Below are 26,983 nucleotides of genomic sequence, written 5' to 3'. Positions count from 1 at the left end.
CATTTCAATTCTTGAACACTATACTTTTTTTTTTTATTCTTTTTTATTATATTTTATTATATTTTTGTTACTTATTCGTATAATCATTATGCTGATGATTTTGGTCGTTATTCGTTTAAATCTTAGGAGTCAACCTGACACCAAAAGGGAAAGGTCGTTTATAGAGTTAAACGTTTCCAAGTTAAACGTGAGCCGGATTACAGCGATCCTTGCCCACCTTAATCCCAGATTACGAGAGAAGTCCTTTTTTGCAGTGTGATATTAGGATTTTGAAAAGTGTGATCCCTCATTGTGATTTATATATTTCAGTGCACAGAACGACAAATTCGAATTGTCTTCGAGTCTATTCGTTGTTTAAATTTTTCTTTCCATCGTTGATATTTTGTTTCATATGCTTTACATTTATTTGAAAAATGAATACCTTTTTTGGCGTAAAATTATAATACCATTTACATATGATATATTTATCATACGGGAAGCTAATTCTAATATCTTAATATCATTCACAACGCGATCCATCTTAATATCATCCAAAACGACTATTTTCGTGCGTTTGATAAATGATAGAACGACTTCTGTCTCGTTCTGATTTCTCGTAAATGTTATTACTCAACAAGATTGGAAACACCTTTCAGGAGGTTGTATTCTCTACTCGACACCCCGTGGACGTTTATCCAAAGGAGGCTGCGCAACAGGAAGAACACCCGGCGCGAAGACACCATTGATTCCGTTTCAACGACTCGCGAAAATGAAGCAACATATTTGCCGATATTTCACATATTATGTTATGTCGTTTCACTTCATTACCGATATTTACATTTATCATTTTATTTTAAGGATAATTTCTCTGTCAAGCCGATCAAGTTTACGTAAAAATAAGATTTTCTTTTTTAAATATAATTCCCTTATAATATTAATAATAAAATCCTCCCTATTCCATCGTTTCTTCACTTTATGCGATTCCAAAAGTCTTCGATCTTTCTCCCTTCCCCCCCAAGAATTCTTCGATTCACGTCAGTGACGTGAAAATCGTACCCCGGGTGGTCCTGTATATCGGAATGTTTGCCCACGTCATTGTTGCGTCTCTGACACTCGATGGGCTACCTTTCCCAGTTTAAAAACCGTTTAAGCCTCTAATAGGCGCGGATGCATCGTCGTCCTTTCTCGCAGGCAGGACTCGGCCTCAGGTGGCCGTCGACGAGTATCCTCGTTCCCCATGGGGAAGCAGAAACACCCGGGGCGCGTTGACTCGCTGATATATGGATCATATGGCTTGCGATCACCACGGATCGCGGACATGACGGACATTAGGGTGGTTGGCTAGGGTCATTTTCTAAAAGGAGAAGCGAAGAAGAAGAGGAGTTACGACGTTACATCTTGCCATTTTTACAAAGGGAATGGAAGGGAAGAAAAAAAATTTTTGAACTGCGTTGCCATTTTTCAATCCTATCTAGATTTCTTCTTTTTTATTTCTTTTCTCGTTCACTGCAATGGTGATCGAGAAATTCTCTTAGGCGGATAAATCTCTTTTAATTACCTGGAATTTGCATTTGACACTCTTCTGAATTCATTCAACTCTTCAAAAAAGAAAAAAAAAATCTCGTTATTATTAAGTTATGATAAAAAAAATTAAATATCGATTGACTAATCGAAAAATAAGATATAAAAAGATATTTTTGCCAGTTACATTTTTAATCGCCGTTTGGTCAAGTTTCGTTTCTATTTACAAATTATGAGAGAATATGAATGGTACGGGATATGAATTCACTTCTTCTTTTTCTTCTTAACCGTCTTACTCGGTTTGGGCGTGATCTTCACTTTCTTCACCTCTTCCACCACAGGCTCGAGAGGCTTTTCCCACATCTTTATCTGATCCTCTATCTCCTTTCGCTTCTGCAACGACCAAGGCCTCGCCACCTTGAACTGAAAATCTATTTGTATCGCCTTATCACCCATGCCCGATACCTTCTTCATTTTGAACATGAATAAATTCGGATTCTGCTCCTTCTCGGGCTTTTCCATCACCGCTTCATCCTTTGTTTTCATATCCCCTTCGGCCGGCACCTCACCGACCTTCACCTTGGGATACAGAGTGACCGTCCTGCTCCCGGGCACCTGGGCCTGCTCGATATCATTCGCCTCCTCCACTTTGGGCTGCGGATCCTCGATGCATTCGCACGGTGGATCGTATTCGGGTTTCTTGAACTCCTTCTGGGTTCTCAGCACCACTTTGTTGTCGTTGATCATAACTTCCATTTGCTTGTACGGTAAACCCTTCTCCTCGATATCCGAACGAAGTTTGCTAGGCCTCTCGAATTCGTACATGCTGGAAGGCTTCACGGGGCAACATGGCGGTGGTTCTTTTATCTTTGGCTGAGGGATAACAGGTTTCAATGGACGTTTCTGGCAGCAGGAGCTTTCGGGACAATCTGTAGGTTTGGGCGGCTGCTTGATGGACGATATTTTCTCGGGACCTGCCGTTTCGCAGCAAGGCGAGCACGAGGGTTTCGATGGTGGTGGGCAGCCGCAATTGTAAGTGGCTAACATCATTTTGTTTCGCGAATTCTTTTCGTGATTTCGGGGTAAGAGTAAGAAGAATAAGAAGAAGAAGAAGAAGGAAGTGGCTGGATGAATATGGTGGATTAATCGATGTTTGAGCGTCAAGTTGTAGGGATTTGCGACATGTTTGGATAGGTTGGGGTACACGTTGTGAATGCAACTGATCTTCCCCGAGCGACCTGAACTCGTCTCCAAATGTCGATTTTCACTCCATCCCGATCCCATCAACCTCTTCCTCCTTAAATATTTTAAATTAAAGAAAAATAATGTCGAAATTTCAAGTATCAAAGTGGCAAAAATAATAATTGTTATCTCGAATAATTTCACTTGTTGAGAATTCAAACGAGATTGGTGAATTAATTTTTTTTTTTTTTTAAACTCACGATATTCGTTTCGATATCAAAATCGTCCAAAGATGTACGTCTGCCCTACAATGCCACCCGCACCCTGTCCACCGGAATGTCCACCACCCAAGCCTCGAGACGCCCCCACCAAGTATTTTCGAGAGATTGGAACGGCCATGATCGGGAACCAATTGATAATTCGCGTGGAAAGGCAAAAGGGGAAGTCGAAGAAGTTGAAAGATTGGGATCCTCCGTGTGATTGCGACGTGGAGATAGTAAGGCCGACGAGTAAGGAGGGGCCGAAAATATTGAAGGGTGCCGACAACAATCGGATCCTGTTTCGCGTCGAACGGCAGGACATCTCGAAGGATAAAGATCAAGATATGGCGCAAACTATTTCTTACGAAGTAAAATGACTTGTTAATTCGCTTGTTATAAATTTCCAGATCTGAAATATTAACACACACGATACGTAAATTGAATTCGATATTTTTCCAAGTATCTTGTGTGTGTATATATATATAAATTTTCACAGGTTGGCGAGTGCAAAGGAGGTCTAAGGACGAACGATCAATGCAGAACGTTCACCATTTACCCCGTGTTCAACGGCACCGGGGTGCAGCAGATACACACGGATCGCGTGACCGAAGGGAATGAAAATGTGTTCATGCTAAGAATGAAGAAGAAGAGTGATTCCTCGGCCGAGCAGCCGAAGAAGAACGTAGAACTCGAGGTGAGGACACCGAAACCACCAATCCCTCCTCCGGAAAAACTGGAAAAACCGTTGATCGTGGACGAAGATTGCGTGAAACTCGTCACAAAAGAGGAAATACCGCAGATCGAAACACCGAAGCAAGAAGTAAAAAAAAAGAAAAAAAAGAAAAAGAAATGATCCATATAATTTCTTTCTATTTCTTTCAATATTTCTAAATTTTTGAATGTATATATATATATATGGAAAATTATTCACGAAATTCAATTTGATCATGTTCTTTAGGTAAAAAAAAAAAAAAAAAAAAAAGAAATTGAACACTTTCTTGAAAATTTTTAAAATTACTCCTTCTTTGCTTCTTAATTAATTAATAATAAATCAAGAAATTACAAAAATGTTATATCATAAGTCGCAATTATATAAATCTTATCTTGATTTAAAAGCACTTGGCGTTATATTTTAGTTATCCAAGTATCTTGCGGTACAATGGACACTTAAGATTTAAGATATTTAGTAAAAAAAAAAAAATTCCAAAAATCATCGAAAACAAGGTTTTGAAGGATCATCGCTTAAGAAAGTTAATATCACAGTGTCGACACTTAACGGATTGTTACCGCGACGAATTTGCAGGTACACCACAACCATTATGGCGGACAATCGAGGTTACTGAACGCTTTCTGAATGAACTTGAAAGTTAGGATTCATGAATGAAGTCGCAAAAGTTCGGTTTCACGATGCGTAAAAGTGCACGAGTCAGCGTTCTCGTTCCTCATTCATCCATGGCACAAGCATCCGTGGAAAATTGCTTCGTTACGGACAGATGAGCTCGTCTTTGGTGATTTTCTTTCTCGAAGATGGCCGTCATTGAGAAACGAAACGATTGACGACGACTCTTCCGAAACTCTTCTTCTCATTGTGACCGTTCGAAACATCCTTGTAATTGGTCTTAACTCCTTCCTTCGTCTGTCACAGCAACGTGATGATCGTTCGCGTGAATGAGAAGAGTTCTGCCATTGAGAAATTTTCCAAGGAATGGGATTTTTACACGATGATTCTTGTGAATTATTACGAATCATTATGGGAAGGATTTTTTCTGGAATTCTATTAAATTTGTTCACAATTTTACTCTACGAAAAATGTATCTTTACGTATATCCAATGATTATGACCAGGGAAGTAAGAGTTACAATTTTTAATTATTACCGAAAGAGGAAATAAAGAAAGATTTATATATTTTTTCCTCAAAGTAAAAAAAATTTTTCAACGATAAAGGAACACGATTGACTCGAAAGTGATCTAAGAAAAAAAAAGAAAGGTAGCTTCAGGATTAATTTACCATCTCGCTATACATCGTGAAAGCTACCTACTCCAAGAATCGAGAACAGATTGTCCAGTTCCGCCTATAATCGTTCTTTAGAAGCAACATCGATCATTTTTCATCGAACGAAGAACAAGTCCCACCTACGATATATCCACGATGCTACGCTGAAATATCGTCTTCATTCGGTTGTCCTCCATTGTCTGCCGGCCTCTGTATTTTTTTCTTAATTCCCTGACACGAGAAACGGGGCACCGGTGGGCGGGTGGCTTATTCCTGAAAAAAAGAGTGAATGGCGTGGTCCAAGTCGAGGTCCATTCGAAGCACCAGCACCTGACTCTTCGACTTCTTTTTTCGATCGTGAGAATCGGTTCGAGCCTCGATTTTTCGGCCTCGATTCGATGTCGTGTCGAGAGAGAAAGAGAGAGAGAAAGAGAAAAAAAAAGAACGGAGGAAATCGGGGGAAGAATACACGTCTCTTTTTTGAACGTTGGGCGCAGTTCTCGAGAGGAAAAGTGGTCGCGGAAGATCGAGAGATCTTTAATGGGAAAGGATGTTTGATGGTCTTCAAGGTGGTCGAGAAGGCGAAGCTTTTGCTTTTTGTAATTTTTCGTCTTCGATTCGAAAAATAAGAATTACTACTAGAATTCTTAACCTTAGAAATCGAATGTTAAAAAGATAAACATTTTTTTATGAAAAGAAGAAAAGTCAAAATTCTGTTTAATCTGAAAAGTTTTGAAAATAAAATATTTCATCTTTCCAGAAATTGAATATCTCAAAAGAGAATTCGAACGTTCAAACGGCATATTCATAAATGGATTGGAAGAAAAAGAAAGAGAGAGACTTACAACGGTACTTGGACAATTTGCCTCGGGTAGAACCAGTAGGATTTTTAGTCGCCACAGGTGCCGATCGCGCCCTTTTCTAGGCGTGGATTTACCTTTAATACCCGGCCATCGATCTATTTTCCTATTGAATATACCTTTTCACCGGAAACTGACTAACGGTTGACTCTTCGATGGCGATTCTCGGATAATTACCAATAATTTCTGATATATTTCTGATATATTTGTATAATTTCATGGTGTCATTGAATTTGAATGTTAGAGCATTTGGCAGGTAGAAATTTCAGAATTTAGAAAATAATAATATATACAATTTAATATAATATTTCTGAATAGGTGCGGTATTTTAGTTTGTGTTGTCGAGTAATTTTACCTTCTATGTTCTACACACACATATGGTGTTAATTGACTCTGCATTATAAGTTTAAAAGATGTATTAAATTGACAATGGAAATGGAGAAAATTAATTAAAGAAAATATGAAGAATTTTTGATATTTTTTTTGATCTTCCTTATTATTAATAATATTTTCTAACCAATATTTTGAAGAATATTTCTTATTACTGATTATTCTTTGTGATCAAATATTTACACAATGGAGAGTGTTTTCGAATCGTGCAAGCAATCGTTCTTTCATTCACAAGAACGTCAGAGATTTTCTTTATGGAAAAGTAAACAAAAAATTGCGAAAGAATACGGAAGAACAGCACAGTAGGCTCATAATCGCGATTGTCGTGGGAGTTCATAAAAGTGTCCAGTTCCATCTGTGTGTGGTCTGACAATGCCATTCTGGCCAATAAATTAGATAAACCGCAAGAAAGACTTGCTCTCGATGTAGGAAAAATAGCGTGACACGTATGAACATTGTGGCGGGTGGAAAAATCTTTTCCAAAAATCGGTCGTAAAGAAAAGCCTGTGGTCGTCGATGAATGGGACGACAAGTGACCAAGTTATTATACGTGGAACGAATCTCTTCTGCAGACAGAAGAAAAGAATTTCTTTAGAGAAATATCCATGATACAACGTCAAAGAAATGGTATCAATTGTATAGAAAAAAAAAAAAAAAAAAAAATATAATTGATACTCTTTTAATCTCTATTTAAAATTCTTCAAGAAAATGTTTTGTATGTTTTGACAAAATCTAATTGAAATCAATACGAAAATGTTAAACGCTTAAAAGTGTTATTGAATTTTAAATAGAATATATTAGTGAGCCATTAGTATATATCTCATTATGCATAATATGCTTGATGTAATATTAGCACGTGTAAGTAAATACACTATTGGCTGCGAATTAACTTATCCAGATGTTATTTTATTAGCACTTACATTCAATAAAATATATATCCTATTTCCATTCTCATACTCGTTCCTTTAATTAACAATTAAAAATAATATTTAATTTTATAATAATTCTAATTCCATCTCCCATCTTACCTATGCAAAGAATGCAACTGACAATCATCTCATCCCAAGAAATAACGACAATTTTCCGATTCGTTATGAAAGGAAATTCTACTTCACCTATTCTCCTCATGGTCATTAATCCTCGAATCACGTTTGAGAATAATAATAAATAATACGTATTGACGATGCGACGCATAAATAAAATCCACGCATGGCAGGTAGCCGAAATCGAAGCGATTCCACTCCAAGGGTGGTCCTCCGTCCTCCGTCGTCTATTTCATTCCGGAACCGCAACGAAAATTCATCGACACGTCCACCTAGAAACGTAATATCATCATTATACATCTCGGTCGCACAGATGCGTCGCCTTATGAAGGTACCGTTTTTATATTGCGGTTAACGCGGCCATTGTGCCCCGTATTCACAAGAGATGGCTTCCATCGGACCCCTGCGGAGGAGAGGTTCCGCGGGGTTGGATCACTCGTTTGCTTCCCCTGTCGACAGCTACCGTAATCTGTACACGCTTCCTGGCCAGATTTCTCACTTGGTCTCCCCTTCTTCCGGGGCCATTACCTGGATCGAGATATGGAACGAGGAGATCCGGGACAAATTGGGTTGCTTCTTTTGGAATTAGTTTGCCAGGATGATTTTTCACGAGGCGAGTCTGGTTATTAGAGTTTGGGATCTGGAACAAGATTTAAGTCAAATTAAGTTTGGATGTATATGTCAAAGGATTGTTAAAGATGATGATTATAGAAATAGTGAATCTATAGAAGTTTTTGAAGATTGAGGCTTTCTGGAAGAAATCTCTTCATTCAAGATTTTTTTAAAAAAAGAATAGAAGAAATAAAGTAAAAGATTATCATTCTTTGATAGAGCTATTCCATTGAGCTGCTTGTTCAACGATTGTTGATTAAAAAAAGTCGAAAAATATTTATAAATCGATACTGTCTGTTATTTAATATCAGCAATATCGATTTCGATCGTTTAAAGGTTAAATTTTCTGATGAAAGAATCGTGGGAAAAAATTTCTTTTTTACAAATTATTAATAACGAAAAAATATTTGTTTTGTATTATTTTGAATGATGAAACCGAGTTAAAGTATTCTACTCACGATAATATCGAAGTTCACCGTTTGTCACCTATTTTCAGAGCGAGGCCGGCCACACTGCCATCGTCTTTCGATTGACAAGCGTTTCCAAATTCACGATTTGTTCCAGCCATCATCATCGCCGTAGAATTCCGTTTTCCGTTTTCCTTATCATGTTGGAACCATTGATCGTGCTTACAGTGTTGAACTGTTTCTTCATGTTCAGCTCAACTGTGACGACTTGCGCGTTGTGGTAATCGAAGTATATAAACAGTATTCCCATCTTACTTCCTTTTAATGTGTTCGCCAGGTGGCAATATCGTACTCATCGTTGCTGTTTCAAGAAAGATTCCATGCAACAGAGTATGAAGTACAATTTGTCCAAATCGAGGAACCCGTCGAAGAAACCAGTCGAAACCCGAAACAAGCCGGATAATAATAACCCCTCGAGTTCTATCCATCGAAGCAAGTCGAATGTGATTATGAATCGTGACAGTAAAAATAGGAGAACTTCGAAGAACAAAACGAGATTGAGCGCCAAGCTTCAGTCGGACAGCAAGATACCTAGCGATGAAAGATTATCCATGTAAGGAATCGTTAAAAATCTTTTCGCGTTGAAATTCTTCTTTGAAAATTCTATTGGATTTTTATTAAGAGTTCGTATTTTAACGTTTCAACATTTCTAAAGATTTTCGTATTTTAGAAGAAAATTATGGAAAAAAAAAAATTCACAAGTTATAAATCTCAATTATATTTTTCTTAATTTTAAAAATATTATTTATTAGATTCAAGTATAATTTAATTGTACGTTTCAATTTTTTTTGAAGTAAAAGTAGAGAATAAAAGATAATTTTATTTTTAATTATTATAATATTACCCGTTTATTTAGTATTCCTTGAAAATCATATATCAAAATTTATTGTTATTTGAAGATTATGGCAATGTTGATTATTTAAGATGCTAAAAAAAATATGCATATCTATTATCTTTTTATTTTTCTCAAGTATCCACTTATCTGGATATCCAACGATACTAAAATTCTTAATTTTGCTTCTAATCGTATAATTTATTACGTTTCAAGAAACGTAATAATTAAATATATTATTTTAGAGAAACGATGAGAAATTGGGATCTCGAGGAGAAGGCGAAGATGTCAGAGGCGTCGCAAACTGCAGAAGCGAAATCGGCGGTGGTGATGGAATATTCAACCGTGCAAAAAATTGTCCAAATTTTGGACAACGAGGAGGATATTTTGGCCACGAAGATGGCCATGAAAGAGTTGAATTCTAAACAGACTATCGAAGAAAAGAAACCGACAGTAGAGATATTAAATGAACCACAGTTCGAGATAGTTCAAGCTTTACCTGAGTTCGAGTCAATGCCTGAAGAACAGACATATATCAATTAAATTTTGAGAAATAAATTTAATATATTTCTAATTTGTTCTCGCTTCTTTACATTATTATTACAAGTATATATGGACAATGGATATGTAGGTATTATTCACTTTGAATTCTATTAATTATTTTCTATTAATTATTATTTTACATCTTTTGGATGTGAAATAAGATATACAGATGATTAATCTTGTTGGTTATTTGACACTTTCGATATTTTCTAATCCGACAAAAATATTTCTTCTTCTTCGTTCACAAATTTTGTAAATTCTCTTTTTTTTGCAATCGCAGTCTGCTCGTTATCATCTATTTATATTTTATTATCAAAGGATATATATATATATATAAATTCGAATGTTTGAACGTTCTATTATTAATTATCATTTCACATACCTAATTTTTTAATTTTGTAAATTTTGTAATATTTCATTTTCTGCCATTGATACTTGATATTTATAATTCTCTAAATCGTCGTAATTAGATTGGCAAGATGTTTGAAGCATAAGAGCCTCTGTAGAGCTTAAACAACATTGAACAATGCGTGAAATCTTTTCTTCGGGTTTTGATTTTTTCCAATTGCAATACTCGCTTGAATCGACTCTTCTGATGCTAATCAAATTTGGAAAACTGTAATGTTAATTGATCAATGATCTATCTACATATATATATATATATATATATATATATATATATATATATATATTTTATATATATATCTATATATTTTAAGATAATGAAAAAATATTTTTTTTACCACTTGGACAACAAAGCGATCCAAATGCAACCTATGCAAACGGTGTTACATATAGTGAGACAATCAAACATTTCGATAAACGTCCAAATATTTCCACTTCACATTTTTTTTGTATCATTGAAATTTAAAGGTTCGCCAGGTTTTCAATTTTCTCAGCTGTCAATGAGACATTGCAAACTTCCGGTAACAAAGATATCGTCTGTATCTCGAACTCGATAGTTCAAATATTTATAAAGCTTGTTTTTAATAAATTATAATTTTCTAACGAAGTTTAAGTTTTAAATATTTGCGAGAATCAATTTTCAGAAATATTAATTCCTTGAATAAAATAAAATTTAAAGAATAATTTGAAAAACATTAATAAAATTTCAAAAGAATCCCAATTTCTACTCATAAGCTGTTTAAGCCTTTTTTTCATTGTTCAAAATAAAATAATTTTTATTAATAGAATTATATTATTAGAATTATATTAATTATAGCTCAGAATTTCAAAAAGTTTAAATTTTTTTTTTATCATTCCAAATAATAAATTTTTAGAAATTCTAATGAAGAAATAGAAAAAAATAAAGAAATAATTAGAAAATTTAAATAGATTTTTAAGAAATTCAAAATATTCATAAGCTAGTTTAAGCTTCATTTAAAATAGGAAAACTTTTCATTTTACGTAATGGCATTATTGAGTTCTATTTGAAAAGTTTTACGTTGAATGCATTTTGAAATGAAAAAAAGCGAAGAATTCATTAAGTTTAATTTTTTTTCTACGTGAAGAACATATTCCATCGCGGTTTTCGTTCACGATAGTGGGGATGGTGGGGAACATGTGTATTAGGGGGCCAAGCTTGAAGAATCGTTCTGCTTCGTACAGATATTGCAGTATTGCGTCGTCTTCCATAGATTGCACATAAAATTTTGTAAAATTATATTCTTGATAGTTTTTTCTTCTTCTATAATTTAGAATCGGTTCGATTAATTTTGTGGAATCGCATTTGGAATTTTGGTAAGTAAAAAGAATAATTACGTATCATTATTATATAACTATACTTAAAGTATTCTTAATAATTTATTGTTAATAATCTTAATATTTATTTTTATTATTTTTAATAATACTTACTTATTAATTTAAGTGAGATTTTGATTGACTCAATTGAAAATATTTAATATAGAATAAAATTAGAATTGATAATTAACATTTTAAAAATTTAAGAAATGATTTTATTTTCATTTAAAAAAAAATAAGAATTTTATTGAATTAATAAGTAATGTCTAATGAACAAATTTTCATGTATTTTCTTAACTTCAATAATTGAATTTGAAACAGATTATAGAAATTTTTAACAAATTTTATACTCAAATTAATGTGTCAAATATTAATAGTACTTTTATCTACATAGATACAAGAGATTTTATATAAAAAAAATTGTTTAAGCAAGCAGAATTAGATATAATTTGATTTTTTCCAAATTATTGAATTTTATAAAATATATTATCGATTTCAATCTATTGTATGTAAATAAAAATTTCAATAAGCGAATTAATAAGAAATCATAGCAATTAAATAAAGATAAATTAAACCTAAAAAGCTAAGAAATTAATTTATAAAAAAGTATAAATATTCAGAGAATTTAATATAAATTATTACAGTATAATCGAATGATAGATGATAAAAAAGAAAAATGGAAAAGTTTCAAATTAAACAAAAGTAATCGAAAATCGATCGAAGACTCACCTTATTTCTTCCTTCCACTTTATTGTTTACATTTGCACTTTCTCTTCTCCTGATTTACAATTTTTGATTTTCGCCACGATCTAATCAATTTTGTTCACGTTCAAGCGATCTTCCAGGCTCGATTTCGTGGTATCGAAATAAGCTTTCTCCGATCGACTTACGAAAAATAAAAAATAAAAAAAGAAATAGCTTCACCCAAGATTCGGCGATGATGCAACTCACGATCGATGTTTAATTCCAATCACGTAGAATTTCTTCTTTTCTTATTCCTTTTCTTTCGTTTCTTATGCAAAGTTCTCAGAGAATGCACGATCATTTCACCTTCGAAGTTCGATAATTTGTATAATCGACGATAGTAGTAAATCACTATGTGTGTTCGTAATTATGACGACATAGGATTTGGCCTTATTCATCGGTCACGTTTATCGAATCTAACGTTTTTTTTACTGGAATAAAAAATGTAAGAATTATTTGAAAAAAATTATTGAATAAAAAGAGATTAATAAAAATTGCAACTTGAAATTCTATTAATTATTAATTATTAACTTTCATAAGGAGCTTCAAAAATGCTTTCTTGATTTTAATATTTTAAGCATTATTAATTATTGGAATTAAAAAAAACTCATTCTTTAAAAAATCAAATTACTTTTAAACATCAAATAATTTCTGATTCGTATAAAATATTTAAAATATATATATATATATATATGATTGTACATATCTAGGTTAGAATTATGTTTCTGAATAAAAATCAATATTAATTTTGCAAAGATACCTATACATAATTGCAAGAAAAATCTATAACTGATTTAACTTGTCGATAATTCTAATGATTTTTTTTAAAAATCGAAAAAAATGCGAATAATTTTGCACTTTGTTCATTTGTCGAGTACGAGTGTCAATATTGATTGTTAATAATTATTCCTGTGATAAGCACATTTTACGAATTGCGTCCAATGATAAAAATAGACGACGTTCTGTAAATGTCATTAAAGATTAGAGCATTACAATTTATAATAATCGATTCGATATTTTTTAATTCATCGGATTAGTGCACTATGACGTTGCTACCACCGACGGCAGAGCAGCAGAAACGGATAAACGAAGAGGTTTCGATAGATCCAGAAACGAGGAAACGCGATGTGGCTGCCATACGCGAGTGGCTCTCAAAACAACCTCATCTGCCTAATCATATGGGTCTGAGTTTCTTTCTATCCTGCGAATTGATTTAAATGGAAATTAAATAAAAAAATTAAAAAATAAAGAATAAGTTTAAGAAATTTTGACAAATTTATTTTAAATTTTGTTTGATCTTAAAAATATTATTTAAGTCAAACAAGAAATATTTTGAATTGAATATGTAATTCTATTTTCTTTTTTCTCTATTTTTGGTAAAATTACTATTTAAAATTCCACACTAGGAATATTAAATTGAATACAATTTTTACTTTTCTTTATTTTCAATAAAATTATCTATTATTCGAAACAATTAAATTTACAATATAATTTTTTAAGAAAAGAATTATTAAAAATTCGCCTTTACTTTGAACTACTGTGTTATGAAAATTCGCAATTGTTTAAATGCAGACGATACGAGGCTCGAGAGATTTCTGTTTGGCTGCAAAAATAGCATAGAAAGATGCAAATTGATTTTGGAACGATATTTCAGCGTACGTACCGCAATTCCAGAATTTTTCGCCGTTCGAGATCCGCTTGCACGAGAAATTCAAGAATGCTGCGAAGCGATGTAACTATTTGATTAATTAATTTGTGATTTTCATTTCTTTGGAATTTAATTTAATGTATTTTCTTAATTAGCCAATATTTTATTTTACCATCATTAACGGACGAAGGACACCGCGTGACCATTTTACGATTAAAGGACAATACGATAGATAAATTTTCTATTCAGACTATCTCTAGAAGAATTCTTATGGTCCTGGATACTCGTCTGATGGAAGAACAATGTCTGTCAAATATTATGGTGATCGATCTCGAGGTAATTGCAAAATTAATGTTAATTTTAAATTACAAATCTTTTTTTTTATATTTGTATCGTTATATCATTTTATTATTGAAATTTCAAATCGGACAGGGATTTGGTATGGTTCATTTTACGAAATGCAGTCCAACTCAGAGCATTGTTCGTAAGGCAATGTTGGCAATGCAAGATAGCATGCCATTACGACTTCATAGAGTTCACTTTCTTCACGCTCCTGCATTCATAGAAAGTATTCTAAATATATTTTATCCTCTATTGAAAGTTCGACTTGTTCAAAAAGTGAGTGGTATTTAAGTATTTAAAATATAAACTATTAGTTTTTATTTTTATTTTTTTATGAATATTTGCTATTTTTAAGTTTCGTATTCACACCGGTGGTGGTGAAGAATTGCACTCTTATATGAACAAAGATATACTCCCAAATGAATGGGGTGGGAAAGCAGGCACTTTGGATAAGTTGAATGGTTTGTTAAAATTTTTAATTGTTCATATGATTACATATTTGAGAAAATTATTTTTATCTTTCCTTTCTTTTACTCAAATAATATTTTTAGACGCATGGAAAAAGAAAATTGAGAAAAACAGGGATTGGTTTTTGCGAGAGGAAAAGCTCAGTCGAACAAACGAAAATGCTAGACTTCCAGAATCAAAAACGAGACTTTTAAAAGAATTAGAAGGATTACAGGGTTCTTTCAGACAATTAAATATTGATTAAGATCTCTTGAATATATTTTCTATATAAATTTATTTTTGTTTATTTTTTATTTTTATTATATTTTTATATTGTATTTAAGATTGTGCATACTTAATAAAAAAATATTAAAATAAAAAATGTTATTTCATATTTTTGAATATGTATATAAATGATTTAAAACTTATTATCCCTTATACTTTTAAATTTTATCTTAAATTTTACGAAGTATAGAGAAGGAGAGAAAATGGTAGAAGAAGGACAGAGATAGGATAAAAATATGGAAATCAGCGCCATCTTCAGAGTGCCGCAAATGAAACTTAATACACAAGGACAGAAAATAATAAAAAAGGATAGAAACAAAAAAGAATTGACTTTTAGCGCCATCTTTTGGCTATCATACATATCTCTTCAAAATACAGGATAAGGTAGAGTAAGAATTTAGAATCAACGCCATCTCTCAGTTATTTTTAGAAAGTATCCAATCGTATAATATTGTTATTAATCAACAGATGGCGTTGATTGCTAATTCTGGCTCTATATTATCTTCTATCTGTTTTTGAAAAAATACCTCTGATAATCAAAAGATGGCGCTGAGAGTCAATTCTGATTGTATCTCTATCCTTTTTCTTTTATTTTCTATCCTTATATATTGAGTTTCATTTGCGGCACTCTGAAGATGGCGCTGATTTCCGTATTTTTATTCTATCTCTGTCCTTCTCCCACCATTTTCTCTCCTTGTTTATACTTGCTATGCAAAGTTTATGCATTCAAGAAATGGCTCCGATATTTCATTAACTTTATAATTTTTTTCCTTCAATTATTGATTAAAAATCTTAATAGAATCATTTTAATAGAATTTATTTCTATTTTCTGATTTTTAAAAAACCTTTCATAGTATTGATTTTTATAACATATTTAAAAATCATTGAAATCAATAGGGATACATTTTTCCTACAAGTTTCTCTTGTATCATTAAAATCCTGTATACGAGATGAAGATATAAAAAAAAAACTCTGATTAATAAAAACACTTTCGTTCAACGATTGCTTATTAAAATTATTCTTATCAAAGCCTTTTTCATGCTCGAATTCATTTTCTCTTCAATTCATATTCTCATTTTCAATCATATATATATATATTCATAATGTATCTGAAATTTTCATATGCAATATAGAAATCACTTCTTAATTGTATCATTAATTTTATCATAAATTTTTTTCCATTTAATTCGCATGAAATTAATTCCATTTTAAAATCATTCTTAATCGTTTTTTTCTATTAGAAAACTTTTGCAACTTTTTCATTCACAATTATTATAAATTTATTTATAATACTCTATCTCTTAAAAAAGGCAACTTTCTTAAAAAATTTCTAAATCTCGCTTGATTTTTTTCATCACAAGTCGAAATTCATTTTCAATTATCATGATGTCTTATATCCCCAAAAATATTTATTTTGTAGTTGATTAAATAAACGAATAATTAATAAATAAAAACCGACTTAAATATATCGATTAAATAAAAAAATAAATACATATTCGATCTTAATACGACGATCAGTTAGACGTATTGCAACATGTTCCAAGTTGTTGCGTTTATCAGTCCTATACACAATTTAAACTGTGTTACTTAACAATCAACTTCAAACACTTAAGTCCACCTCAGTGTCTGTCTTCTTTCGTGTTCGTTTAACGGACTTGATGAGCTAATGGTAGCCCAAGCTGAGGCACAACAGCAATGCAGAAATCCCTTTCGGCTGTAATCTTGCGGATTGTTTGCTCGTAGCCGTGAATCGCGTCAACATCGAGTATAAGATCCACGACAGTTGTAGTTGGCACAAAGGAAAAACAGTTGTTGTCAATTATCATGCGAAGGTGCAGCATCGTTCGTGAGGAGCGCAGAAAAAAGTGCGTTTTTTCGGGATCGACGGTGAAAACGTGTCGTGGATAACAGGTAAGCGTTTCATCACTATAGAATATAGAAAATGTCACCTACGAATAAAAAAAATATATAAAAATATAAACAAAGAATACAAAATATTATTATTGCATACCTCAAATCTCAAAGGAATTTTTACATTTTAAACTTTACTATGATATTTTAATTTGAATGAAAAAAAATTGCAAAGAAATTGCAATTTGCTTTAATATTCAGATAATGAAATTACCAGAGTTTTACTAGATTTATAACCTTTGTTTTGTTATTTCTAACAAAAAGAAAATATAAAATGCATAAAAGGATGCAAGAAGGCGCAACATCTCGAAGTCATTGAAACATTCGACGTCAGCGTTTCAATTCAATTACTGCGCAAAAGGTGCATCGCGATTGAAATGGAATAAAGCATTCCGCGATTAATAAAATTCATTGGAATATATTTTCCTAGCCGTTTTCTATAGCCTTCTATATCACGCAATTTGAAATTTATGCATTACGCTAAAATGGACATTTTTCTTAAGTTTTCTTAAGAAGTAATGCATTATATAAGCATTATTCCAATTACATGGATGTGTGTCTTAACGAGCTGGAACGAACAATTAATTAATCGATTAAATAGTACTATTTGAATGGATTGCATAACGAAATGTTTCATGTTTTCTTTACCTATGCGACAGTCGTTTCAATTCTGATTTCAATTTTACAATATTACAAGCAATATAATTTCTTGAAGCAAATCTATAAACAAAATAAATAAATTTCAAAATAAATGTTCAAAAAATGAAAATTCGATTATAATCTATAAAGCGATTCAAATATTATAATTTTCAAGTTTACTATAGTTTCAAAAACAATTTCGGTTCTTGAAGCTTTAATATTATTTCCCAAAAGAACTTCAATATTGCAATTACAATGAAATTCATTCATTCATAACTATATACCATAGTTCCCAGACTCTTTGCCAATTTCATTGCGAAACTTTTATAAAATGAGTTTACAAATGTAAGCAAAAATAGTATTCCAATCCTTGGAAGTCTTTTTGCCACGTTGCATCGAGTAACAACTAGGTTATCCACTTCTTCCTTTTCCTTTTCTAGTTTAAGCAACCCTAGTCACCTTTCCTAAGATTAAGATTCTCTATCATCGTCTCTTTGCGATATTCAAGACATTCCTTATTCTGTCAAATATTTCAATATGTGATTATCTCTGCATCTCTTAAAAATCCAAAAAGAAATCTCCGAAACATCGTCGATCGTTAGAATTCTAAAACTGAAAATTGGCCCAAGGGCGATCGATTAGACAAGTACAATTAATTCGGTTAATTTAATGATGGCGACTGTGACCGCCAGATATACAATCCTATCTTGCCGCACTGTACAAGGGTGGATTGATTTTTCACCCTCTGACGTCACGAGCGAGGCTAGCATGCGCGTGAAACAGATGCCAACCGTTCCAACGCTTTTTTATTTCCACATCTCAACTTCTTCTTTTGCGTAATCTGCCGTCTGATATCCCTTTATCGAAGTCCTATAATCTCGAAGATCAAAATCAAATACTTTCCTAATTCACAATTCGAAACAACTGGTTAATATTTGCTTTTAAATTCAAAAATGGAAAAATTAATTTTAATATATGTATAAATTAGATTAAATATATTATATTTTGTAAAACAGAATTTTAGATTTGAAAAAATCTATTAGATTTCTAAAAGACAATAATCATTTTATTATCTTAATTCATCAAAAATTAAATATACGCGAATATCAAATAAAAAAAAAATATAATAAGTATTTCAAAGGCAACGTTATATCAAGATAAATCATTATCGTACTTTAATAATAAATATTAAAATCTTTTAATAACTGCAATTAAATGCTAACTGTTATGACATAAATCATTGACATCATAGTTGACATTCAAAATCTCTTTAAAACAGATAAGTTAGTAGAGGAAGAAAGAAATAAAAGGATGATATATTGGAATAGTCGTGGCAAGGGAACGAAATAAGACATATCGGAGTTAGAGACGAGTTCATTCAATGTCGCACGGTTGGTCGACTGCTTGTTGTTTTCTCTCGCTCGAACTCTCCTCAATGCCTATATTTCTCTCCTTTCCTGTCTCGATGATTCTCCCTTCCTGTGGCGCTTTGATTCCCTCTTCCTCCAGCTGATTTAGAGGGATAGCGAATTCGTCGTCGACGATCGAGCTGATCCTTTGAACGTGCATATGTGCATTGTCGAAACGATGGGATATATTTCTAAGATTCTATTTCTAGGATCTTAACTATGATCGACTATCTGTGCATGCATTTTCTATTTGCTTGAAGATATTATTCCATTTTCTTATCAAAATAAAATTTCTTTGAGTAATAGTGCACAATTTTTTTTATTTATTTTGAATAATTGGAGATAACTAATCTTTTTTAATCTTTAAGAAATTCGTTTGGAAATAAAAAATAAATAAAATTTAATATAATAATAATCACTGTATGCAAAGCATAAATCTCCATCTGTAATGAATTATTACTAAATTTTTCATTCAATATTTTATATTTTATACTTGTCAATTAAATAATAAAGAAATATATAGTAAAAAAAAATGGAAAAAATTATAATATACTATATTCATATTCACTACAAAAAATTATAGTATCTATAATCGTTCATAGTAAATATTTAACGATTAATTACCTTTAATCTTTTCAATATGTATTTATAGGTGTCATATTAGTCAAAGAATTATAAAAGACATCCAGATTTAATTCCATTTTGTTTTCCAATCAGAATTTCACGAAATTCCATTCATATTCTCTAAATTATTAAAAATGTTTGATTAAATTTCAATACGTATTACATTTAAAAAGAAAAAAAAGTATCACAGATTGTTCAACCAAATGTCAATATTGAGACGAACTAAACGTGACCGTCGAACGACGAGGGCCGATCTAAATCCATGAGGGCTGTTTACCACGCTCGACTGCTTCATCTGCTCCCCACTTCGATTCGCCAGGACGTCAGCTGGAACTTGCGTGGTGCGTCCTGGGTGTGCAGCGTGCCGCTGCAGCTTCTAGTCCATTGTCACGATTCGAAAGACGATAGAGACAGAAGGAAAAGAAAAAAAAACTTGCGGTGAAAACTATCGACTAATCAGACTGCGTTTCAATAAGGCTTGTATCATCGAGCTTGGACCTACGTAACCTCACTTTTGTCACTTCGTTCGTCCCGTTTTTCATTTCGTATCATAAACTCGCGTTAGTGGAATACAAGTTTATGGACTCGTCTTTCTTTAACAAAGACACTGTCCCATTAAATATCACAGTGCGTGTAAATAGATGTGATTTCGTGCATTTATAAGATTCGTTTCATGCAAGGTGGTATATGTAATACGTTGCGGACATAGACGGTACGGGCGTCGAAACTGTCGCATGTTCTCGCGTTTCACTGTGCCCGAAGAAACCGGCGTGAATGTTCGTATTAATTGGATAGTGTACGTTGATGAAACATCTTTTTCTGTGCCGATTCGTTGGAGTGAATATATATTAGAAGACAGAAAAATAAAAACAAGAACACTGCCAGTATCAAAATCGTTTGTCAAATAAATCAATCATCTTCTAATTTGGTAAGTGAAACAATTTAAATTTGAACATTGCAATGACGCAGAACATACATATACGTTTATTAGATGCATTCAATTGACATATCAATCTAGTAGTTGATTGTTAACTGTTGCTGTTTATAAAAGTTTCTAAAGAATTATTTAAGTGTTTTATTTTCTGAGAGAAACTAGACTCCATGCGAAAACATCATTATGTGTCAATTATTCGTATCAGTGTTCTCTATACTCTCCTCTTTGTCTAACCTTTGTTCTAACTTATGTAAGAGACCACACTGCGTGCAGGCTATGTCTCTGGCGTAATACGTTGTTCGAAACGATCACACGTGAATTTTTTCCTATTTTTATAGAAAATCTAATTTATCTAATTTCATTCTTTGAAAAGAACTCCAATAATATCTTGTTAAAGCAATCTTGATAGATGTCTCCTTGTGAGTCAACAGCTGATTGATATATCTATAACGAGCAAATTCTATATGATAAATGTAAAATAAAGATTTAATATCGAAACGAAATTTAATTTGAAAAATATGTCTTTGTTAAATTCTTGATGTTGCAATCCTTGAAAAAATATATTAGAAATACCTTTGTTTAGTGAAAATTTGATTTCTATTATGCTGAATCATATATTAATAGTTTATATGTCGAGATATATGTTAATTAATTGTTCGATTGGTCAGATGCATAGATAATTAAGTTAGAATTTCTAAATAGTATTCCAGCCTGAAAATGATAGAAGAGTAGCGAACGTAATCGCGTGAGCGTCGAAAACGATTAGCCGTTAAAAGAGGTCGGCAATAGGAGCAGCGTTTACTTAATTAATGCGGTCGCTACGCGGCTCGTTGACCCCGCTGCAATTCTCGGACTCTTGGATTGTCCTTCGACGAAATTGATTTACCGGCCGGGCAGGGACAAATGCTGTTCCTCCGTCGATTCAAATGCGCCATCATTTTTTTTTTCTTTTTCTTTTTTTCATTTCTTTTTTATACTCTGCTTTACCTCTTTTCGCTCGTTTTGCTGACCTCTCGACAATTTTGTTCTTCTGCAATGCGTCAACGGACTTTCTGCACGCAATATATGTTCATATCACCTTGAAGTTTAGTTTTCAACAGTTCCGTAAAACGGATTTCGATAAAATTATTCAATTTAATCAAAAATTAGAGTGATTATTATAATAATAGACTAATCAACATGATATTCTAAATAACAGAAATTGTTGTATATATTTTAAAGAAAGGAATTTTTTGTATATAATTCTAGATGGAAGTTGAAGATCGTCAATAGGTTATGTATGAATCAAATAAGAAAAATTTAATTTGATTATAAAAAGTCATTATTGAAGATATACGATTTAAAAGTCAAGAATTGTCTCAAGAATTGATATATTGTGAACATTGAATAAAGGAACAAATATTAGTAAATTGAAATGAATTTAAGGAAAAACATATAAAGCGTAATTTGTTTATTTGTCCTGTGATGAATTCTTATTCATGTGCAATTATCTATATGTATATATTTGCATAATTCACTTCTCTTTAAATGATTAATTCAAGAGTTCGTCACACAAAATAATTTTTCCTTCATCTTAGATAACAAGGCCTTGAGATAACGCTGCCTGAAATCTACGGAAAAAGGAAATCATCAGTTTCTCCAAATATATCGAAAGTTTAAATGCTTTTCGGTTGAAATCATTTTCTGATACCTACCGAGCCTCGACCTAGTTGGGAAGTTTCATTCAAAGCCGCTGCGTAATACCCAAAGTGTTCCTTCGTCGTGAATGAACCGTTCGAAATTAATCGTTCACCCTGCTGAAATAAAACGAAAACGAGTAGAATGCTAACATTTATGGACTAATGTCATTCGTAAATAAAATCTAAATAGTAATTCAAAATAAAAAATAATAGAATAAGAAAGATAGAATTAAGAATTAATAGGAATTTAGATAATAAATTAAAAAATCGATGGATTTTATTCTTGAAGATAAGAAACAAGATTTTAGTGTTAACCTTTTTATGTATATTTATTGTATTTGTATATATTTATATGTATTTATTATTTTTTGTATTATTTATTTACATATATAATATTAAGTAGTATCTTTTTTTAATGTAAAAAGGATATTTTAGCTTATTTTTTTTTTTTTAGTTTTTAGCGTAATTTAAAGTAATTATATATATAATATGTAAAATTATAACATTTATACTCTTATAAGTTACAATATATTTATTCTTATTAAATAAATGATACAAAACAATCTTTAAATTTTATAGAATTTATAATGAATCTAAATTCAAAGGAAAAAGAATTATTGTAAAAATAGTAATCAATTCTTTAAAACATAATTTTTTATTTTACATATGAATATTATTCTATATTAAAATTAAAAAAATCAATTGATTTTTAATTTAGAAATTCATTTGTAGATCATTCCTTGTTTTATTGTTAAATTTTTTTTATATAACAGAATTTATTAACTTCGATAATCTATAACCTATAAAATTTAGCTAATAATTTTCAATTTTTTAAAATCTAGAAAATAACTATTAAAATGGAAAATCATAATCATGATATGTGATTGAAAATCGATTGCTTGCAATAAAATTCTCTACACTTATTTTTAAATTAACAATCGCACAATGAGTTCAAATGCATTATATCCTTTTCATCCTTCGAATCGTTGATCGTTTCCGATTGTTTGGTAATTCATTGCAATAGTGACAATCTTCATACGCCACGTAATCGCGAGCTATCGCAGATCGATAAGACCTTGCGAGAAATCGACAACAACTTGTAATATGAGTTGCGACAATGGAAACGATATTTAATTATCGATGCATAAGTAATCGTGCGATTCTCGACTGCGCCGCCATTATCGATTATCTTGTTCTTCAAAATTCGATCTTTTTTCTTTCTTTTTCTTCAATGATTTGTTGGAAAGTTTTCTTGAGTGTTCGGTTAGTATATAATTGCCTCGCGAAATTTTTTTTTCTTTTTTAAGTAATTATTTTAATAATTTATATTTTGTTTTATCTAATAAAAAATTTCTTTTTTTTTATTATATATTAAATAATTTTTATTATTAAATTTATATGTCAAACTTACTTAAATATTCGTATTTAGATACATATTTATTAAATAATTAATAACATGACTTGATATTAATCTTCAATAATTGAAAAATTAATATTTACTTTAGATTTACAAGTAATCTAATTATTAAAATAAAGAATTCTTATTCGCAAAATAGATTCATATATATAATTTTCACATCATGATGTGGTGATTATTCTGCATACACGTTATAAACATATCATTTAGTGATTATCGATGTGTCCGCATAAAATATAGGTTTTATAGTATAGCTAGGGATGGAATAACATTGCTTCTCCTGTCACGCGACTGTCTCACCTGTCTTATACTCTTATTTATATTTGACGGTAATTGGTCGAATCGTAAATATAATATATCTGCTTATTTTTTTGGTGCATTTTTTATGTAAATTTCGATCTTATTAGATATTTTCTTTGGTTAAATATGTACCTACATTATACAAATAAAAAAAGTCCATTTAGTAAAAATGATCAAACATGGAATAAAAACAAATTTATTTAATGTTGATAGAGGTTTTTTTTTTAATCTTTTATGTCCAATATTGCATACATGCAATATTGTAATATTAATTTACTTAGTATGAAATGAAATAATTAAATAAATATATTTCTTATATTTTTCTATCTTTTTTATAAAAAAATTATAAGAAAATGTTTCTGTTATTAATAATTGATTTTTTTTAGCTATCTCTAATATAAATAAATTCTAAAAGAATTTTTTTATCATTTTTTTCTGAAAAGAAAATTTGAGGTTATAATTTTTTTTCATCGAAAATTGATTTTATAGTTTGTTTAAATTGTTAATAATAAAATATCAATACAAAGTGATTACAATCTACTTAAAATCTACGCAAAGGAAACCAACGTTTAATCTATTCAAGTATTTCGTGACGAATCAAGATCTTTACTGTTTCCACATTCGGATTGATCTAATCTATGTATAACCGAACCGAACGTCACAAATTGTCTTGAAAATATCTTGGGTTTCGTGCCTAGTATAAATTAGAAGCCAGTAAGTTTCGGTGAAAATTGGTGCGAACCGGACCAAGCGAAGATTCAAAGTTCGGTTAAAAAGCACTGTGACACGATCTGTGACAGTCATCTCATAGACCGTCGGTGGTTCAAGCCTCGTCCGCGAACAGGACAAATCCCTTGTGTCCATAGTTCGGTTCAGGGTTAAGGTGATAAGCTAAGGTTGAGGTTGAAGTAACGAACGTTCGATACTAAATATAGTGAAGGCGCTTGCGGGGTCAAATCAATAGGCATTCTGCGTATACATGTATATTCACGGTGCCTGGACGTCTGAACGTTGCACGTAAGCTTAAAATAATCTATTCACGCCTACGTGACCGAACGACATAGTGTCTGCACGTGTCTGCATCGTTATCAGCGACTTACTAATTTTGCGTTGAAACGCCAATTTGGAACGTAGACCCACATTCAAGAGTTCATTGAAATACTTTTCTGTTCAAGAGTTCATTGAAATACTTTTCTGTTCAAGATCTGGTCTCATTTTTGTTTTGGAAAATAGGATGCAGCGAAAAAATCTTGATATTACTTGAGATTTTTAATAATTAGTTGATAATTACTTTTGCATTAAAGTAATATACTCTTAACTTAACTTTTAATCCTTTGAAATGAATTTTATTAATGATTTCTGATTTTTATATTATAGTTTAATTTATAAAAATTACCTCAAATTTACATTTTGTTTTTGCATTTTAATTTCTCATAAGATTCACTTCATAATTTCTTATTTACAAATTTGTATTTGTCTTGAATTATTTTATACATAAAATCTCTTTCTTTCGCAAAAATCCAATTAATCTTAAAAAAAAGGAAAAAAAATCATAAAAAGTAAAATACCAATCATACACATTCTAAGACGATAATAATCTATGTTATACAATTTAGTTATACAATTATATCATGCGACGAAGATCTTTATGTGAAACCTATCGATACTTGCCTGTTTGTATCTAAATAATTTTTTTTTCTTCCAATTTCTAATTATTAGAAATTTTTCTAAAGATATCGCGTGCAAATCCACCGGCATTCACGATATATGTATAAATTTCAGGATTGTTAGCTCGAGAAAGGGACCGCGAGGAACGACGCGCGGCATCATCTTTGATTCTGTGAAGATCGGATGTGGACATTGCGCCATTCGATCAGCGGAACGGTAGCAACGGAGGTAACCGCGTGTTCAAACGACCTGGCACGTGGGTGGGTGTATTGGATGAGAAGGGGTGATTGTCGGTGATGGACAATGAGCAGCCGCATCAGGAACTGGTCAAGTGTGTGGTCGTCGGCGACACGGCAGTTGGAAAGACCAGGCTGATATGCGCAAGGGCCTGCAATAAACACGTGTCACTTTCGCAACTTTTGACAACTCACGTGCCCACTGTTTGGGCCATCGACCAATACAGGATATACAAAGATGTAAGTTCATGAGGTTCTTGACAATTGCGCTTAATATGTTGTAGGTGTCCGTAAATTGTTCGGTAAGAATTCAATTTGGTAATTGCGATCATTTTAATAGAGTATCCGCGGATTCAATATCTGCGATTTTAGTTATCCACGGTTAACCGCGAGTATAAGTAATCGCTTTTGCAATTTTGTTTTCTGATCTGAACATACCTGAAAAAAAAAACAATTGACCTTAAAATTCAAGTAATTAATATATTAGTTAATAATTTCATCGAGATTTTAAAGTCGTAAGAATTATTTGAACAAGAAATTGCAAAAATACGAATAAATAAAAAATTCTACTAATCTGCAATTGTTTTTTGATTCATATTTTTCTTCAATATTGAGAAATGAATGATTACATGTAATGTTGCATATAGATTGCATTTAATATAATGAATAAGTAATTAATTTGCAATTGAAGAATGAGTTTCACGTTTCAGAATTTTTAATCTGAGAATAAATATTTATACTTACTCTAAAATTATTATTCCAGAAGATTTCGAATTTCCGTATTATATTTTCATCTTCACGAAAATCTCTGTGTATAGATTTTATGTCTAATTAATTTAAACAAATGTTACATTTTATTATCAGTGTTCTTGTTCATACATAATTTCTATTGTTAATTTATTTATAAATATCAAAAATGATTATGATTATGAAAATATGACAAAAATATGATTTATTTTAATCCATCAGGTCTTAGAACGATCCTGGGAAGTAGTCGATAATGTGAATGTCTCTCTGCGACTTTGGGACACATTTGGTGACCACGAAAAAGATCGACGTTTCGCGTACGGCAGGTAAAATTATCAAATAATTATCTCAACAAATTTCTATTCTGTTTTTTAATCATGGATTTCATAATCATTTTGCACTAAAAAAAATGAATTTCGATTTTTGCAATTATCTCTTTCTCTTCTCATTTTTAAATAACAAAAAATATTATTAAATATTCTAAATGGTATCACAATTAATTAAAAAAAAAAAATCGAATTCTACAAATAC

General features: G+C 31.5%; 5 protein-coding genes and 5 long non-coding RNA genes across 18 annotated transcripts in view; 4 read left to right on the top strand and 6 right to left on the bottom strand.

The window, feature by feature from the left end:
• Positions 1-1,673: 1,673 nt before the first annotated feature.
• On the bottom strand, positions 1,674-2,784 carry LOC116414790 (uncharacterized). Its single transcript, XM_031917993.2, has one exon. The coding sequence runs from the start codon at positions 2,782-2,784 to the stop codon at positions 1,765-1,767; it is 1,020 nt and encodes a 339-aa protein (XP_031773853.2). The 3' UTR covers positions 1,674-1,764.
• Positions 2,753-4,057, top strand: LOC147658425 (uncharacterized). The gene is made up of 2 exons (XM_086917804.1): positions 2,753-3,310; positions 3,439-4,057. Exons 1-2 carry the CDS (start codon positions 2,975-2,977, stop codon positions 3,793-3,795), a joined length of 693 nt encoding a protein of 230 aa, XP_086773930.1. The 5' UTR covers positions 2,753-2,974; the 3' UTR covers positions 3,796-4,057.
• A 3,013-nt stretch (positions 4,058-7,070) lies between these two features.
• Positions 7,071-8,436, bottom strand: LOC147658424 (uncharacterized). Its single transcript, XR_015295238.1, has 3 exons — positions 8,299-8,436; positions 7,564-7,868; positions 7,071-7,500 (listed from the first exon to the last, which is right to left on the bottom strand). It is a non-coding gene; the product is annotated as an uncharacterized LOC147658424 (long non-coding RNA).
• On the top strand, positions 8,323-9,716 carry LOC100872066 (uncharacterized). Of its 2 annotated transcripts, none has more exons than XM_086917801.1 (3): positions 8,323-8,527; positions 8,585-8,860; positions 9,385-9,716. In XM_086917801.1, exons 1-3 carry the CDS (start codon positions 8,448-8,450, stop codon positions 9,680-9,682), a joined length of 654 nt encoding a protein of 217 aa, XP_086773927.1. In that variant the 5' UTR covers positions 8,323-8,447; the 3' UTR covers positions 9,683-9,716. The 2 variants fall into 2 exon arrangements, with proteins under 2 accessions (XP_086773927.1, XP_086773928.1); XM_086917802.1 differs by having other exon boundaries at positions 8,335-8,536; positions 8,619-8,860.
• LOC147658423 (uncharacterized) lies at positions 9,684-10,848 on the bottom strand. Its single transcript, XR_015295237.1, has 3 exons — positions 10,426-10,848; positions 10,065-10,280; positions 9,684-9,977 (listed from the first exon to the last, which is right to left on the bottom strand). It is a non-coding gene; the product is annotated as an uncharacterized LOC147658423 (long non-coding RNA).
• A 2,291-nt stretch (positions 10,849-13,139) lies between these two features.
• Positions 13,140-15,008, top strand: LOC100867856 (alpha-tocopherol transfer protein-like). 2 transcript variants are annotated; one of them, XM_086917800.1, is made up of 6 exons: positions 13,162-13,348; positions 13,739-13,898; positions 13,970-14,150; positions 14,247-14,432; positions 14,512-14,617; positions 14,708-15,008. In XM_086917800.1, the coding sequence occupies exons 1-6, from the start codon at positions 13,210-13,212 to the stop codon at positions 14,866-14,868; spliced, it is 933 nt and encodes a 310-aa protein (XP_086773926.1). In that variant the 5' UTR covers positions 13,162-13,209; the 3' UTR covers positions 14,869-15,008. The 2 variants fall into 2 exon arrangements, with proteins under 2 accessions (XP_086773925.1, XP_086773926.1); XM_086917799.1 differs by having other exon boundaries at positions 13,140-13,348; positions 14,512-15,008.
• A 678-nt stretch (positions 15,009-15,686) lies between these two features.
• On the bottom strand, positions 15,687-19,731 carry LOC116414800 (uncharacterized). 3 transcript variants are annotated; one of them, XR_015295235.1, is made up of 5 exons: positions 19,472-19,731; positions 17,619-19,290; positions 17,448-17,519; positions 17,014-17,367; positions 15,687-16,837 (listed from the first exon to the last, which is right to left on the bottom strand). It is a non-coding gene; the product is annotated as an uncharacterized LOC116414800 (long non-coding RNA). The 3 variants fall into 3 exon arrangements; XR_015295234.1 differs by having other exon boundaries at positions 16,900-17,367; positions 17,723-19,290; XR_015295233.1 differs by having other exon boundaries at positions 17,723-19,290; positions 19,472-19,730.
• Positions 15,695-26,983, top strand: part of RhoBTB (Rho-related BTB domain containing) — a 19,526-nt gene continuing 8,237 nt past the window's right edge. For 2 of the 5 annotated variants that reach the window (XM_086917798.1, XM_012489751.3), the window contains exons 1-3: positions 15,695-16,799; positions 25,584-25,945; positions 26,675-26,778. In XM_086917798.1, the coding sequence (XP_086773924.1) occupies positions 25,766-25,945; positions 26,675-26,778 (284 nt within the window). In that variant the 5' untranslated portion in view covers positions 15,695-16,799; positions 25,584-25,765. Of the gene's footprint in view, positions 16,800-19,736; positions 20,400-24,426; positions 24,819-25,301; positions 25,475-25,583; positions 25,946-26,674; positions 26,779-26,983 lie in introns of those variants that run through there. The other 3 variants (XM_012489752.3, XM_012489750.3, XM_086917797.1) reach the window with 3 other exon arrangements.
• LOC147658422 (uncharacterized) lies at positions 20,433-21,309 on the bottom strand. Its single transcript, XR_015295236.1, has 2 exons — positions 20,979-21,309; positions 20,433-20,849 (listed from the first exon to the last, which is right to left on the bottom strand). It is a non-coding gene; the product is annotated as an uncharacterized LOC147658422 (long non-coding RNA).
• LOC116414801 (uncharacterized) lies at positions 21,825-22,357 on the bottom strand. Its single transcript, XR_004225363.2, has 2 exons — positions 22,100-22,357; positions 21,825-22,015 (listed from the first exon to the last, which is right to left on the bottom strand). It is a non-coding gene; the product is annotated as an uncharacterized LOC116414801 (long non-coding RNA).

This window comes from Apis florea, unplaced genomic scaffold (genome assembly GCF_048593485.1).
Source record: "Apis florea isolate Af1SG1 unplaced genomic scaffold, ASM4859348v1 contig_2272_pilon, whole genome shotgun sequence".
NCBI classification, from domain to species: Eukaryota; Metazoa; Arthropoda; class Insecta; order Hymenoptera; family Apidae; genus Apis; species Apis florea.
Note: the sequence above shows the minus strand (reverse complement) of the source record. Positions and strands in the feature narration are given on the sequence as shown.